Raw genomic sequence first — 17826 nt, 5'->3', positions numbered from 1 at the left:
ACCCTTCATAGAAAGAGATGACTCAACCTATACAGACAAATGTCCAAGAGATATACTCTTTTTTAATTTTAATTAATAATAAGGAAACTAAAAAGGAAAAAAATAAGATAAATGCAAAAAAAAAACAGATTACAGTTTGGACCAACTCTGATAGACTTTGAAATCTGTGACGGCGTTTGAAGGCAACACACTTATCTCTTTTCAACCACAAAAGTCAAATTTGAAAGGTCTAGTGTTGATGAGTCCGATAATCTGGCTTGTGTGTCGAAAAGAGTTGTCGGAAGGAGGACCATGTGCAGATGTGGGCGGAGCGTGAGAACAACACATGGTGAGTTTTGCAAAACCACAACTTTCATCTAAACGATTTTCGACTTGTGAATCAGTTTGTGCCGCGTGTATCTCTCGAATTGCCGGAAAGCTATAAATTTGTTTTTTTTTTTTTTTTTGCCTTGAAGAATCAAAATAAAACTAAGCAAAAAAAAAAAAAAAAATCTTGATAAACAAGATGGATGAATGGAGGAAGGAGGGAATGAGAGGGAGGAGGAGGAGTAAGTCCATGCCTCCTCCCCCCTCTAGCGAAAATTAGATCTAAAGTACTTAATTTTTTGTGAAAGGGAGGAAGGGGGGAAAGGAGGCACATAGGGTTTTCAACTTCCCCTACATTATATGTAATTAACTTTGTTATTTGGCGATTCTAATCTCATTCCTTTACATAAACTTACTTTAAAAAAAAAAAAATTGGCATGAAAGAAACACCTTCCAAACAGTTGATATGCTAGAATTTGATTTATAAAAAAAAAAAAAAATCAATTTTAATTTTTTTTTTTTTTTGTAAATGAGATTCTATATATCATGTCAATAATAAAAAGTGTATCTTTCGTACCGACCTACAAAGATAATTACATACTCAAAAAATTGATATCATGAGGCCAGCTGTATTGGCCCAAATTAAACAAACCGTTGATCCAAAGACTGATTCAAAGCAGGCAGGCAGGCAGCTTTGCTAGGTCGACCAAAGCTAGCTATGCTCACAAACCAGACTGGAGAGAGAAGACCGATTCCTTCTTTCCATGTTCGAAAAGTAGTACTAATGTACTTTCTCCACTTAATTCGTATGCAAATAATTAAATATGCATGAAAGCAAAAAACAAAAATCAACAGTCGATCATTATATATATGTAATGGCAACTTTGACTTCTTGACGTTTCATTTATGATCAATTAAGTCAGCCTCTCTTTATTTTCTTTTGACTTTGATGCTTCATCGCCTAAGTTCATATTTAAATTGCGTGTTCTAATTTGAAGGCATATATATTTACTGGCCTATAATATGTATTCTACATTTAATACTGCTAAATATTATAAGATTTATTTTATATATGTGTCTATCTCTCTTCTATTTAAGACTCTTCAATTCAAATAAGAATCTGAATTTATCTTCTTCCGATATTTCATACTCGTGCATGGCTCTCTAGATATCTTTACAACGACAAAACCTATTGCTAGATCTCTAGCTTTGAGGTGACACTGGCCGGGCTTCCTCATTCTCGACTGTAACTAGCTAGCAAAGTTGCAAATTGCATCTTAATTATATAAAATATGGGTCCCAAATTGCATGTGCTTTATGTATAATTGGTTGAGGGCATGAAGTCTTTACCCTGAAAGGAGCATTAATCTATTTTTTAAAGTGGACCTCCCTACGGGTTATATTAAATAAGTATATTTATGAAAAAGGTTTCCATTATTGTTGCTGTAATTTGAAAGTTTTGGAATAAATTATGAAAAAAATTTTGTATTTTGATGATGCATTGAAAGCATCAGCAGGACATAAGTCATGCAGGCAATATCAAGGTAATTTCTTGTTAGTGGCGATTTGGTCACCTACTATAACGAAAAAAGTCCCTCATCATTTCCACATGATTGCATTATTAATAGTCGTACTACTACTACTACTTGACACTTCTCCACTTCATATATATATATATATATATATATATATATATATATTTCTTCAGAAGCTTCTCACTATTTTTTTTCTTTAATCGAATTTCACTCCAAATTATCAAGACAATCTAATTTCTAATTAATCGGTTAACTATAATATTGCTTGTATTACTAGATTTTTCTAGCTAGCTATAGCTACAAGAAACAAGCTTATAAATGGTCAGTTATTTGTGACGAAAATAATTATTTTATATTAAAATGAGTTAATTCTCATCATAAATAGTCGCAAATAACTTGTTACTAATAATTATTTTTCTTATATAGATATATAAATATATATATATATATATATATATATCTTAGACCTTTAAATTACAATGCGGGCAATGATCAGGCTAATTAAGGTGGGATTGGAGTTGTTTTGGGACACGGAGGTAGGCCGATAAAACTACTAAATGCATGCAAGCTGGTAGATGGAGATAAGAATTAGTGACAATCGATCAGTACTTGTAGAGTTTGTGGTTGGGGATTTTGCGTGGTTGTATTGATAAATGACCAATTTCTACTAAGCTAGCTGTGAGCTAGCTAGGGAGATCAGACCATTAGATCAGATCCGTTATATAAGAAGATCATAAAAGAATCTATTAATTAATGTTAATTTGCTGGTTAAATCTTCCACGCCACAACAAGATATATACTATGTTTATATAATGTCAAGCACTTCATTCCTTTTCGTGGGGATTAATTCGAAAAAGACATGAATTCAAGGATGATATATATATATATTGAATTCAAAAAAACTATATAATATTTGTGACTATTTATTTTCTGCCAAAATGATTATCTTCTGTCAAATTGAGTCTATTTTAATTGTAAATAACTCGTCATAAATACTCATTTTTCTTATAGTAAACATACCAAAATCGCTCACGTTATACATTAACATCTCAGTACGAGTAGTGTTCATTGAACAATCCAAATTGAAAGTTCATAATATATGAGCTAGTGAGATAATGCCCTTTGCAAGACTCGCATGCATGAGACCCTTTAGTTTGGCAGTATTAATTTGTTGCTAATTTTTTCCTATTGCGCGCACATGAGATATCTATTTGGACAATTCTGTTAATTTCAAGATTTCCGAATTTTCTTAGAATTTGATTTTGGTCGAACAAATTAATTGTTATCTAAGAGAATTATTTCTTTCTATTTAAGTGTTGATCTCAAGATGATTAGTTTTTTAAATTTTACAGAAGAGGAGTTGTAATATCTAGTATTTTAAATTTTTAATTCCTCCCCCAATAAGCTGCATGCAGCTAGCTGTATATAGCCTCATTGCCTTTGACTCAAAATAGAAAAAGAAGTGAAAGAAACAAGACCAAATCATGTAAACAACTCATCTGTCATGCATGATTAATCAACGTCTCCTCTCTACTCATTGGTTTGCTTTAAAGCCGTTTCTAATTCATAGGACATCCATGATATCACAATATTCTCTCTCCAGTGTGAACCGGTCTAGCCACCCCCTCCATATCTACATTTTTGTTAGATTCGAGACTCATCTCAATTCATCTCATCTCGTTATTATAATATTTTTTAAATTTTTATATAAAATATAATAAATAATTTAATTTTTTCAAATCTTAAAATAATAATAATATTAAAAATAATATTTTAATAATATTTTATTTAACTCATCTAAAATCATTTTAACTCATATATATATATATATATATATAGATAGATATCAGACAAACTAATGTCTAATCTCTTCAACCATCTGGTCGGGTCCACTTAATGCACTATCATGATCATCATATATACAAAATAAAAAGATATTGTATATAGCAGACATTGATGAAAGAGAGAGAGAGAAAGAGAAAGAGTCAAGGAGGATGGCGGACATATGTCTTGATTCTGGATTAAGCAAGACAAATGAGAAAAACCCTGGTCTCCTATTCTGGCATTTCCAAATTATTTCATTATTTAATTCATAAATTCTCATATTTTTCTCATATCCCTTTTGAAATCCTGTGACCGTGCCATGCCTCAGGTTCTTCTCCAGCCATTATAGTCTGATCCCTCCTCCATTCTCTCTCTGTCTTTATTGTTTTTATATATATTGCATTATCATTATCACTATCATCGTCAAGTTATAATAAAGCGGATTGAAGCAGCTTAATTATACCTGAGAGAAAAGAAAAACACCTCTCATCAACACACAGAAATCAAAACATGGGAAGAGCTCCTTGCTGTGACAAGACCAACGTCAAGAAAGGCCCATGGTCGCCTGAGGAAGATGCCAAACTCAAGTCTTACATCGAGCAGCATGGCACAGGCGGTAACTGGATAGCCTTGCCCCAAAAGATAGGTACTAACAAATATTCGATGAAACCTCTTACTTTTTATAATTTCCATTACTTCTCTTCTGTGAATCAAAACCCAGATGAACTTACGATAATTAATTTGCATATTTCCTTGTTGCGTTCAGGTCTTAAGAGATGCGGGAAGAGTTGTCGCCTTAGATGGTTGAATTATCTCCGGCCAAACATTAAGCATGGTGGGTTTTCAGAGGAAGAAGACAACGTTATTTGTAGCCTCTACCTAAATATAGGAAGCAGGTAATTGCTCTTGTTCTTGTTCAGGCAACATCTTTAGCCCTTTTCTCAGTGATAAGATCATGGGAACTCGGAATAAGCAAAGATCAACTTGGTGTATGTAGGTGGTCCATCATCGCAGGGCAATTGCCTGGACGAACTGATAATGATATAAAGAACTACTGGAACACAAGGCTGAAGAAGAAGCTCCTCGGCAGGCAGCGCAAAGAGCAACAGGCTCAAGCTCGGCGAGCGAACAGCCTGAAGCAAGAGATGAAGAGAGAGAGCTGTGAGGCCTTTATGGTTTCTGGGGTCATAAACCAGAGCCCGTACTGGTCTGCAGAGCTACCTGTAGCAGTGCCAGTAATGGGTTCCACCCAAGACCCTACCATGGAGGACCAAGCAATAAGGAGCTTGCTGATCAAACTAGGAGGAAATTTTCCAGATAATCAGCAACCAAACACCACTAATTTTCAATTCCCCATTGATATTATATCCTCTTCTCAAGATCAACTTTATGTGAACTCATTGAGTATTCCTACTTCAGCAGCGATCGTGAATACAATTGACAGTACTTGTACTCAATTTCCTAACATGTTTCAAAGGCTTGAAAGTTTCCCAAGCGAGCTTTGTGAATTGGGATATGACAACCCACCACAATTAGATGGGTTAGAGGGGCTTTATGAAATGGAGATGGTGAATGCTAGCACTGGGACTAGTACCAGTACTTCTGGAGCAAGCGCTTGCTGGGGAGATATAAACTCTTTAGTTTATCCCCCTTTGGTTTCTGATCACTACGAAGGTTGCCAACAAGGATTGCCACAACTACAAGATTCTGCTTTTGAGAATTTGAGGTACTTTGCGCCGCCGCAATAGCTAGCAGCGTTGTACGTACATGGGCAGTGTAAATTTCTTCCAGCAGATCTATGCTGTCAGGAATCTCACTCAGAGACTTGTTTAAACTTCCAAGCTGACTGTTCTTTCTCATATATTTTTTTTCCTGATGTGTTCTTTCACATCTATGGTTGTTCTTTAATAATTATACTCTTCTAGTTTCATTTAATTATTTTTCTATAATTTTGGGACTGAGTTTCTCGCGGGTGTTGTCCAGGAATCATAGGACGCACGAAAGTTAACTGCATGTGAAAGTATTGTTATAACAGTGCTGCACTTGGGTTCAATTCTCCTGGATCTTTGGTCTTTGGGTTCGCTCTCTCTTCTTTAGATATATATCTCGATCGAGTCGATCCCATATACACTAGTGTCTCCTCCACGCTAACTTTATCCTCTACTTCTTAATTATAACTTAAAAGGTAGTACTACTCTTCCATGCTTATTATTTCTCTTTCCAACACATGGGTTGAATTGTAGCTTTCACAATACCCCCCTTGAATCCTGCACGAATTAAAAGATAGTAAAGTAGGAAACGTGCTTTGACGTTTTGGCTGTGACTTATTCGACTCTAGCGGTCAGTAGGGCATCAAAATCATGTGGCTTCTTTCTCTTATTTGTTTCTTCATGTCTGAAATAGCAGTCAGAGCAGTGAAAGCACATCTTATCATATAGATCCAACAAGAACGAGCAAAATTTAAATTGCATGCCTAGGACTTTCTACATAATGGGTATTTCTGGTGGATCGATTGAAGCTATTTTATTATGGAAAATGATCATTTATGTATAGTCCCATCTCAACAAATCGTACCAATCCAAATCAATCCTCCTTTCATGATCTTGTTTTTCCTTTTACCGGGGCTCTATCTGTGACTTTGTTCAGTATATATATGCATGTCTTAGACTCCCACTACTTTGGGAATAGACATTGATGAAAATCACATTCATATTGTACCCACATATGGTTCTTTCTTTTCTTCAATTTATGACGGTTGTCCGACGTGATTAGACAGAAAGTACTGGTTGTCCACGAAAGATATTGGGTAGACGGAATACTCCAAAATGAAGTCAATTTGAGATAGTTCCAGTCATATTAGAGATAGTTCCAGTCATATTACTCAAATAACCAAATACAGTTTTCTTTTCATAAATGGAGATGATTTAGTAAGGGCGCTTTCGCTCTCATTTAGATCATGTAGCTTATAATAACAATCCAAATGAAAGTCACCAGAACTTGATCAATGTGTATCAGATCCAAATGTGGATGGAAAAGTGTTAAGATCCAAGTCCCACGAGTTGTCTATGTTATGTGAAGCTACCTTATATAAACAGGGAGCAGTAATGGTGATAATTGGTCCTTTTGAAGTATATTGCATGGATGTTGCTAATATAGTTGTATATATCCTATCACTTCTATGTATAGATGTATGGAACGATAGTAAATTAAATGATCGTCCCCAACACAAAATGACCCATGCCCCCCCCTATTGTGAAATACTATGCAAAGCACACACACTAACAATGACAAATAAAGTAAAAGCAACATAATCAAGAACACGACACAATATTTACGCAATTCGGCAAATTGCCTACGTCCACAGAAGCTGTAGGAATCTTTATTAACCAGAGGAGATTACAATCACTCAATCTCAACTCATATACTCTAGGGTTTTTTGCTCTCTCACACAATATGCACTCACAAGATAATTGTTCTCTCTTAAAATATGCTTAAGTCCGTCCAATACAAGTCTAAGATGATGTATTTATAGTGAGTGGCGCTAGAAAATCTGATTTGGCAAAACTGCGTACTTCGCTTGAGCGAACAGCCAAATGAACATTGGCTCAAACAGAGTGTCGAGCGATTGTCAAGCGAACACTAGGGTTTGCATCTAGCTCGAGCGGATTGTCGAGCGCGACTCGAGCGAACTTCTCTGACTTGCCTTTGCTTAAGCGATCTATCGAGAGAACCTTGTCTTGAGCCAATAGTCGAGCCAACTTCAGCAAACACTTTTTCAGCTCCAAAACCAGTTTTCACATATACCCCAACACACCCCCCTTCCCGGCCGGCAGGAGCACCTACTCAAATGTTGGAACAATGTGGTCGCCATTGCAAGTCCTCCATGAAAGTGGACCCTCGACCATAAATTATGAAGAAGTTATACTAGCTAGAAAAGTAAAGTTCCTGAGACAAATTCTTGAGTAACCCGAGCTCTGTTAGCAAATGTTCATCATAACGATCTGATCCCTGAGGTTGGACATGATGTTGTTGGGGCTTCAGAGCCGAAACAATACGTGAAACTTGTTGGCCAGCAAGATGATCGACAAATTAAGATATGTCAACCAAGATTTTCTGGCAAATCAAACCTGAAACGATTGGCAAATCAAACTTGTTGAACATCTCCCTCTCTATTGACGCAATTCTTTCAACCTCATTGAATCTCAGATCAAGAACTTGAGTTGCTGGAGATTTCAAATCCCATGCAGTCTAAGAACTTACTACTAAAGCAGTTGTTAGTGAAATGTGGGCTGGATTTTTGTTTTTGTCGAAGTAGATGATGTTGATGATGAAGTGAGAGGCAAAAGATCAGTGAAAGACGAGGAAGATATAAGATAATGGCACTTATACACTAGTCTCCACTGGTTTGGTTTAGTCTGGTTTTTTATTCAAATTCTGGATTTTCTCAGGAGTTGTAGGCCGTAGTGTGCGGTAGAATCCAGCTTTGCTCCTTTTTTTCATCCGCCAGTTTATGGGTTTAGGTTGATCTTTTCGGTGAGGTAGTGGAGGAAGATTTATGATACCAACAAAACTCATGATTTTTATATTTCAACCAAATAGTGAAAACTCAATGATTTTCTTGGGAAATATGTAGTTTCAATCTCAGAAAGCATGAACATGGAAGTTTATAGGTGTGAAAGCACAGTCGATGAGGTACGGATCAGTTGGGAATTAACACGACGTATATATATACTCAAAGTGGCTAGCTCACTCATCGTGTGCTCTTAACTTTTTAACCTTTGCTTGGTGAGATTGTAGACATAATAGTTGAAACAGGTCCTCTCGATCTACTATTGGACACAATATTAGTGGAGAGAGAGTTGTCTCGATCTGCCCTCTCAGATCAAATTAAAGATAAAGGAGATATCAAGAAGCTGCTAAAGTGAAACTAACTGTTTAGGAAAATTAAATATGGATATTAAGATTAATGAAAATAGGTGATAATGGCATAATCTCTGTGATCATATGTTTATGGAGAGGGTAGCGTATCAATATTTGATAGCGAAAAATATTGATAGTAAAGTGTAAATTGTTTGATAGCTTGAGAGTGTAAAATGTAACCCAGCTACCTGCCCAATACGGGTGGGCAGCCGGCCACCCCACCCTCGCACCTAATTTGGGTGGGGGGTGGCCTTTTGTTGGACTCGATCCTCGACCCCGTCCAACATGGACAGGTGGTCCTGCTCGATTGTCAGGCAGGTAGATTGGCATACGACCGCCGTCCAAATGTGCTCCACCTAGCCACCAACAAATGTTGATCGTCAACAAAATGTATCCCACCCAGTTATCAACAGATGTCGAGACAACATACCTCAAAAGAACCCGATTGTCATCAAAGCCAAGTTCAGTGACTTTGAGTCACGTGCTCAGTGTGGTCTTAAGGTTCTCATAAGAAGAAGAAGAAGATCACCTAGAGATGAAGACGATTATGGAGGAAGAAGAAAAAGAGGCCGAGGAAGAAGAAGAAGAAGAAGAAGATGGGTGACATGTGGTAGGGTTAGAAATTAGGGGTTTTCTTATTTATAGGTGGGTAGAGCGGGGGGTAGATATCTACCCGCCCGCTCGCCCGTTTAACTAGGCAAATTGTCCATCGGATACCATGCGGGTCAGGTAGGAAGCATGGATGACCCCCATTGCCCAGTCCTAGTAAATTGTATTTATTTCATAAAGTTTTTACCAATAAGCTGAAGAAGAGAAGGAGAAGTGAACATTAGAAGCATCAAGCAATATTTTAGTGTCCCCTTAATTAGGGATTGCTAAACCTAGCTAGAATGCCCTTTATATTATAAGTAATGCTATATACAATCATTCAGTGCGTAAACGTCGTGCAGTCATTTTGAAAAAAGTAAGATCCACTATTAAAAATTTAATTTTTCTTTTAATATGAGTTCCGTATTTATTCATTTTTTTTAAAATGATTGTGCGATATTTATACATTCACGATTGCAACTATCATTTCTCTTATATTATATGTTATTGGCTTCTAAAGTAGAGAAATTTAGCTCGCAATATGCGGATCAATCATCGAAACCTAATTGTTTATGCGTGCTCCTTATATATTGTGACTAAAAAAATACTACAATCACAAATAAATTTTATAAAACTAAACTCACAAACTTATAATATAGATTATATAATAGTTAGATCTATTTTAATATAAAAAATAACTTTAAAATATGATATAACATACCAAGCCCCATTAATTTGTACCCTTATTTTTATAAAATTCTTTTGGGACCAAATCAATTCTCTCATGATTATTGCCATGATAGCATGAATGAACGTACCATGGCAGCTAACAAAATCTTCTGATACTGTTTTCGTCAGTACTGTTGATTTCGTGCTCAGTACCTACTAAAAACACGAGATCATGAAATCCGTGTTTGAAGTTACAACACATCACTGTTGTTTACTGTTTCAAAATTTTTAATTAACAAGACAGATCGAGATACCGGATATATAAAATTATATATAGCTAGCTAGGGTTATACTTTCAGGTACACGTACGAGTAGTGCTCATACCGACCCATCGCTTGACAATTCGCATGCAGCCAAGTAAAGAAAAGAACAAAAGAACTTCTGAAGTGATATTGGTTGTGTTGCATGTTATTCAGCAAGATGATTTTACTTTAAAAAATCATAAAAAAAAAAGCATATAAAAGTAGCAAGAAATAAGTACTTTTGCTCTGAAGTCAAAGCTGTACCGACACAATCACTTGGAATATATAATGAATAATTTTATATATAATTATGAAATGTGTAAATATTATATAATTATTTTAAAAAAGAGTAGAATTTATTATTAAAAAATTAATTTATTTTTATATAAGTATTATATTTATTTTATTTTTTTAAAATAATTATATAATACTTGTATATTTACGACTGTAAATATTATTTCTCATATATATATATATATAATAATAATAATAAGTTGATGCCAGACATGATATCCTGGTTGTTAAAAAAAGTCGGATTATCAGATCACTAATTTTCATGATCTTGACTTTCTTTCTATCTTTGTTTGGTAGCCCAACTTTATAAAATCGAGCCAATTGATATGATTTGGAGCTTCTAGATCAGGATTTAGGCAATATCTCTACATTCACACACTTTAATTAAAAGTCCATTGACAAAGTTAGTTGATCCACTAATCAACGATCTCTACTTAATTGCAAGATCAATTATTTCACATGTTTAGTACAATATAGTGAATATTAAATAAATTAAATAAAAACCCGTATTGTATAAACGTATTGACATTCTCAACAACAGCAAGAAAACAAATTCAACAAAGGCAGATCATAGCAGTCTGCCAGTCAAATATGAAAATCTTCTTAAAGAAGCAACATTAATCACTATTTAATTAATTCTATATATATGAATAATACTATTATGTCTCTTTAATTTGTTTCGTTATTTTGACTTTTTATATATTTAATTTTTTTAATAATTAAGAAATTAACTATTATTATATATATTTAAACATATTTAAACATATTTAAAAAGATATTTGAAATAAAAAAAAGTACAACTTACGTTAGATAACATACAAAATGAGTACATATATGCAGTGACAGAATAACACTATTCATATATATATATATATGTATAATATATGCTACATGTGTCACACACACAGAGAGATAGAGAGAGAGGCGCATGAGTCTGACATCCATGATCAAGGTGATATATATATATATATGCAACATGTGTCACATAGGGACTGGGTAGAAAAAAAAAAGCTCCATGTGTCAGATCAAGGTTTCTTGTATCTAGAATGGTGCCTAAAAAAGTTTGAATTAATGACTGTAAAAAAACAGAAGGAGAAGCTTCAAAGAAGCTGCATGTAGCCTGGAAAATCGTTGAAGATCAAGAAAAATTATCTCTTCAGTTCAAAAGGTGTATATGTTTCGATTAATGAAATGATTTTGTGTAAGCAGTGACATCATACCATGAGAAGAGAAAGGCAATATGAACAACTCAATATATATATATATATATATATATATATAATAACAAAGGACTCGAGGCCAGGCAGAGCATCCGCGTGCGCTACTATCGATGCATAACGTCGGAGTCTGTGCTTATTTTGGAACTTAATGAGAATCTACATTTCTACACTGCAGTTTCTTCACATATTTAGGGCACACTACCAAATTCTATTTTCTCCGTTATTGGAAGACTATAAAACAATATTACGTTAATTCCTCTCACCTCTACTTCATGTATATAGAATGCATATGTTCATATATTTACATAGAGAGACAGACAAATAAACTTATGCCTAAATATATATATATATATTATGGTCAGTTCGTGTTCATCTTTTAAAAAATATTTCACGATCAAGTTCTTACCCAAACTTGAAGATTTATATATTATATCATCATAACCACAAAGGATTAAACTTGCCTCTGCTGTTTCTTAGAATTTATAAATGTCTATAAGTGTGTGCTATTCTATGTGGGATCATAAATTCATAATGAGTCATATGATATAATTAAACTCTTCTAACTGTATTTTGAATTTCCACCAAAAAGTTTAAATTTTAAGTATTGTGTTCAGAATATATCTGTAAGGATTAAAATATAACAGGCTCATGGTATTTCTTAAGCCCAGTCCAATGGGAGAAACTCATCAAGAGAGAAGAAAGAGAGAGAGAATGATGAGACAAAAGGCTGAGAAGGGTGTCATGAGAAAAATATGGGAGTGAACATAAATTAGTGGTGATGTGACATAAATCAAAGGGAAGTGACACAAAATAGAGGGGGTGAAAGATAAAAGGCAAGGGCACATATGACTCTAAGGACCTTTTGGCCAGGCTTTTCCTCAAAGGTTTCTTCAACCTCACGAAAGGAGTTCCAGCGACATTATCTCCTCTATAAGACAGACCTTCGAGATCTATTGTATAGTAGAATGAGAGACCATGAGAGACTGTAAAATAAGCTTATTATAATGGATTCTCTCATTCCCAAACCCCAGTGGGCGTAGGCCCAGTGCTGAACCGCATAAATCTGTGTGTCTCATTCTCTTTATTTTCTCTGCATTTATTTACTATTCATCACCATAGATGTACGTCAAATACCATATAGCTGCACCGGACTACTGCCGGGGGCTCCACACAATAACGATGTAGGCCTAGAACAATCTCAACGGGGCCGAAAATTGATTTTTCTCTCCTTCCAGATTGTTGCGCTATTTTTAAGCGTTAAAATATATCATGAGAACATCTAGGATTATGTGTCTTAATTGCCATTAATCTTTTATGGAGTTGTTCTTAAAAATATTTTTGGCATGTATTAATTTATATATACGTGTGCATTATAAATGGATGGTGCTTACAATGATCAAGTTGGCTAACTGGTTAAAATTGATAACCAAGTAAACCGTATAATATTATTAACGTGGCTGAACAATTATTATAATGATCAACAAGAAGCTGCAGCATGAAATATAAGAAGCCCCTACCAGTTTTCAAGGCCAAGTAGTTTTAAGTATGAAATCTCTTGAATTCGTGAAGAAGGCTGCAGGCAAGTTGTAGATTTTGAATGGCAGAAAAATATAGGGGGTCTGACTCAACTAGATTATGTGCAAGTAAAGTTAAAACTATGTGGCAAAGGCCTCAAGAGGTAGAGCAGGAATATTGACTAGAATAGGAGAAAAGCTTTAAAGGAGAAGACAGTAGCTCTAAATCTATTACAAAAGGAAGAGGGACCAAGTAACATGTTGGTTGTTAAAGAGCTGCAAAAAGAGATTGAATTTTTAATGGAACAAGAAGATGTTAAATGGAAACAAAGGGCAAAGAGACTCTAGCTTGAGAAAGGGGATATAAATACCAAAATATTTCATGCATGTGTTGCTAGGAAAAATACTATTAAGTAGATCCGAGATGAAGATGACTTGTTATTGACTGCACACACAGACATTGCTCATGGTTTTGGGCAATATTTCTCAAAAGTTTTCCTTTCTACCTATCCTAAAAGGGAGAGTATTGATCATTGTTTAAGAGGGATTGAACCTAGAATTACTGAGGAAATAAAACTCTGTTTGGATAGGGAGTTTCAAAGGGAAGAAGTGGAGATAGCTTTGAAACAAATGTCCCTTTTTAAAGTCTCTAGACCTGATGGTTTTAGTGATGGATTTTTCTAAGAACATTGGGAGGTTGTAGGTGGTGATGTCTCCAAAGCTATGCTGAAATTTCTCAGAAGTGGCAACATGTCAGCAGGTCTTAATCACACCCATGTTGCAGTAGTTCCTAAGGGAAATTCTCCTACTTTTATGCATGAGTTTAGACCTATTAGCTTATGTAATGTCTTGTATAAGCTAATTTCTAAAGTTCTAGCTAATAGAATGAAGGGAGTGTTATCTAAAACCATCTCATGGAATCAGAGTGCTTTCATTCCTGATAGACTTATTTATGATAATATTATGGTTGCCTATGAGATACTACATTCTATGCAGTCAAGACTAAAGAGCAAAGTGGGAAGTATGACCATCAAACTAGACATGTCTAAAACTTATGATAGGGTGGATTGAGATTACTTAGAAGCTATGTTGCTTAAGCTAGGCTTTGGGACAAAGTGGACTGGTTTGATTATGACTTGTGTCAAAACTGTTAGCTACTCAGTGAAGTTTAATGGGGTTCCTGGGGAGTCAATTTTTCCTTCAAGATGATTACGTCAAGGTGATTCATTATTTCCATACTTGTTTCTAATCTGTGCAGAGGGGTTGAGCTCTTCCATTAATCATGTTGATCTGATCCCACAAAGGAGATCTTAGCAATGTAATTGATTATCAATTTGAATTAATTAGATCAATCAAGAATGATCGATAAAGATATGCATGGCAAGAGTTTTTGGGATATGTACTATTTCCTTGAAGCCACGTTTTGCTCTCAGCATCTTAGTACTTTTTTAGAGGTGGCAATTCATGTTTTCAGATTGTATTCGTGTCATGTCAAGTCATGAATTAACATTCAACTATATAAGTTAAATCAAACTCAACCTATTAAGCTAAACGTGTTAAACTTTCAAACCCTAATCCAACTCATTTAGGTGTCACTTATTTACACAGATGAGATGAGATGAGATGAAAGTTGAATAAAATATTGTTAGAATATAATTTTTTATATAATTTTTGTTTTAAGATTTGAAAAAGTTAAATTATTTATTGTATTTTGTGTGAGAGTTTAAAAAATTTATAATGATTAGATAATATGAGATGATTTGTGAAAACAAACGAGGCCTTAGATAACGGTTCGTATCGTATTACCGTTTTCGTTTTATAATTAATTAGAAATAGGTCAACACGACACGATTCATTTAAACTTGTTTCATGTAATGGGTTGAACTAACACGTTATAATCTATTTGACCTGATTAATATAATTTCACATGAAAGTTAAAATCTATATTTATTAGTAGTCACAATATTTTAAAAACAAAATATGACTACCTACTTAAAAAAAAATATCAATATTTTTAAAATTTTAACATATAATAAAACTAATATTATAAACCCTACAATAATATATATGAGCATAAATCCAGAATTACAATCTCAATAATAAAATATAAGCATGCTGAGAATACCAATATTATAACTCAACAATTATAAAATTATAATTTTGAAATAAAATCTGAATGTGTCAAAATGGATTGATTTCGGGTTAAGCAGGTTGACCCATTATTGACCCGTTTATAAATAGTGTGTTAACAAATCAACCCATTTTTACTCGAACCTGTTAACATCAAACCCCGCTAATTTCATATCGTATTCGTATTGAGTTCACGAGTCGTATCACATATCATTATCCCTACTTTTTTAATAGTTTAAGGGTATAATGTGTCAATTTTGATAGTTTAATTGGAATATAAAAAGCAAAACTTATGATAATTTGAGGGTGTAAAATGTACTTTTCCTAATTATTATCTTTACGGGTATTAGTTTTAACCCCAATGTTATGTTTGTTCATGTAGCCGTACGTGAGCACATCTATTTTCCTTTTCTAAAGCGTAGAATATAAGAATAAAGATTTCCGTTTATATGTGTTTAGGATTTTAACTTGAGGCCACCCCTCTTATACCATATTAAACCATGCATAAGTAATTGTCTTAATCAAAAGTTTAAAATTGAACAAGTGAATTTAATTATTGAATTGGTATTTCTAACATAATCATGAGCAAAAACTTCATCTGTTCAAAAGAAAATAATCCATACAAATTATATAATGATACTAATTAATAGTAAACCTCCTTAGCCATTGGTTGATATAAACTTGATATCTTGCGAAGTGTTTTAGCTAGGTTAAATAGTAACTATATATGTGTATTAATTAGAAACTAGAATCATTAGCATTATGTCATGCATGCACAGAACCAGTTATATGTTAGCATATCACAACTCAAAAAGCTTACAAGCTAGATTGGCTGGCTTGATGGTGGATCTTGATCATGAGTAGTAGGCTCATGATCAGCTCAAAATAATTATGAGCAACCAACCTTGTTTGATATACATGACTGGTTCCAACATTTTCTAGAGGCAGACCCAACAACAAATTAAATATAGGTGCAACTACTTATTCAAGTTGGTGCCGAATCACTTTCCTTGACCCCAATCAGCCAGAGATTTCTAACGCACTCCATTGCTACAACTCATGAGTAACACAAATAATTTTCAGGTGAAATTCATGACCCAATTAGTTGAATTTGCTGAATATTTTTGAAAATTTCATAGAACAACTTTAGTACATTTTTTATCTTATCATCTTTGGTCACATCGTGATGTGACATATTTAAAACGGCTTTACCGGTCATCTATTGAAAAAAATACTTATAGGGGTAACAATTTGTATTCACAGGTCATTTTCCTAATATGTCAAGTCATGAGTATTAGATTATAGAGGTCAATTTGAACAGTATGACCTGTTTAATTAAACGAGTCAAATCCTAAAACTCTAACAACAACCAATTTAAATAACAGATGACACAACCCATTTGAACACGGCCCATTTAATCTGTTTAACTGATCATTTCATATAAATAGGTTGAGCTGGCTCATATATTTATTTTTTAATCCAATCAATATAATTTCATATATAATATATACAAGGATAATTATATAAAATCATTCACAATTACAACTAGATTCATTATAAAATATTTTACTATGAATATCCAAACCAATAATATATAAGAAAATTAATATTTTCATAAAATAAAATTACATATTAACAAAAAAATTCAATAGTTTGAGATCTTAAGTAGTCAAATAGTAATATTAATATTACATCCTAACAACAAAAAAATTCATACAAAACTAAACATTTATAAAATATAAAAATATAATTTATTTGTATTATAATGAGTGATTGCGGGTTTTGCATGTTGACCCACAATTGATCCACCCGTTTACTAATCATGTCTTATCTCAATCCTTTTTTATCCAAATTCATTTATATAAAACTCAAACTCGTTATTTTTATGTCTTAATTCGTGTTGAGTTTATGAAACGTATAATATATTGTAATAATAATATTTCTCAACTTCTAGACTCGCCTGCGGTTAGAAACTATTGTGATAAAACTTCAGTCGTTTAGGGACTAAGAGAAGTGGGCCAACTGCCAACTACCATTAATACTAACTTTGCCTTGGAATACATATCATATACTGGGTATTTGAATAAAAGTTTCCCGTAACATTTTTTAATCAATTGGCCCACAAGATTGTGGGTTGCGAAGATTGAATAGGGCCTAAGAATTCCAGTCGGCGCAAACCAATCGTCGTTCTTTACCGAACATCGGCCGCCCGGCCTGAACTTACGCCTTTATATAGTGGGCTTAATAAAAGAGTGTCTCAGCCTCAGGTAATAGGCTCTCCCATACAGGGCTGAAATGCACACAAAGGAAACAAAACAAGGAAAAAACTGAACATCTATATATATTTCTCTCTCTCTTTTCTTTTGAGTAATACTATATGTAATTATAGAGTATGTAAATATCATATAATTATTTTAAAAAAGAATAAAATTTGTTATTATAAAATTAATTAATTTTTTTTTATGTAAATTCTATATATATTCATTTTTTTCAAAATAATTATACGATACTTACTCACTCACAA

At 33.8% G+C, this 17826-nt stretch overlaps 1 protein-coding gene across 1 annotated transcript; it reads left to right on the top strand.

Annotated features, from left to right (window-relative positions):
• The first annotated feature begins 3845 nt into the window (after positions 1-3845).
• On the top strand, positions 3846-5718 carry LOC109007323 (transcription factor RAX3-like). The gene is made up of 3 exons (XM_018986953.2): positions 3846-4311; positions 4432-4561; positions 4663-5718. Exons 1-3 carry the CDS (start codon positions 4176-4178, stop codon positions 5411-5413), a joined length of 1017 nt encoding a protein of 338 aa, XP_018842498.1. The 5' UTR covers positions 3846-4175; the 3' UTR covers positions 5414-5718.
• Positions 5719-17826: the final 12108 nt, after the last annotated feature.

Source organism: Juglans regia, chromosome 11 (genome assembly GCF_001411555.2).
Source record: "Juglans regia cultivar Chandler chromosome 11, Walnut 2.0, whole genome shotgun sequence".
Taxonomy (NCBI): Eukaryota; Viridiplantae; Streptophyta; class Magnoliopsida; order Fagales; family Juglandaceae; genus Juglans; species Juglans regia.
The sequence above is the reverse complement of the archived record's forward strand: the minus strand, read 5'-3'. Positions and strand labels throughout refer to the sequence as shown.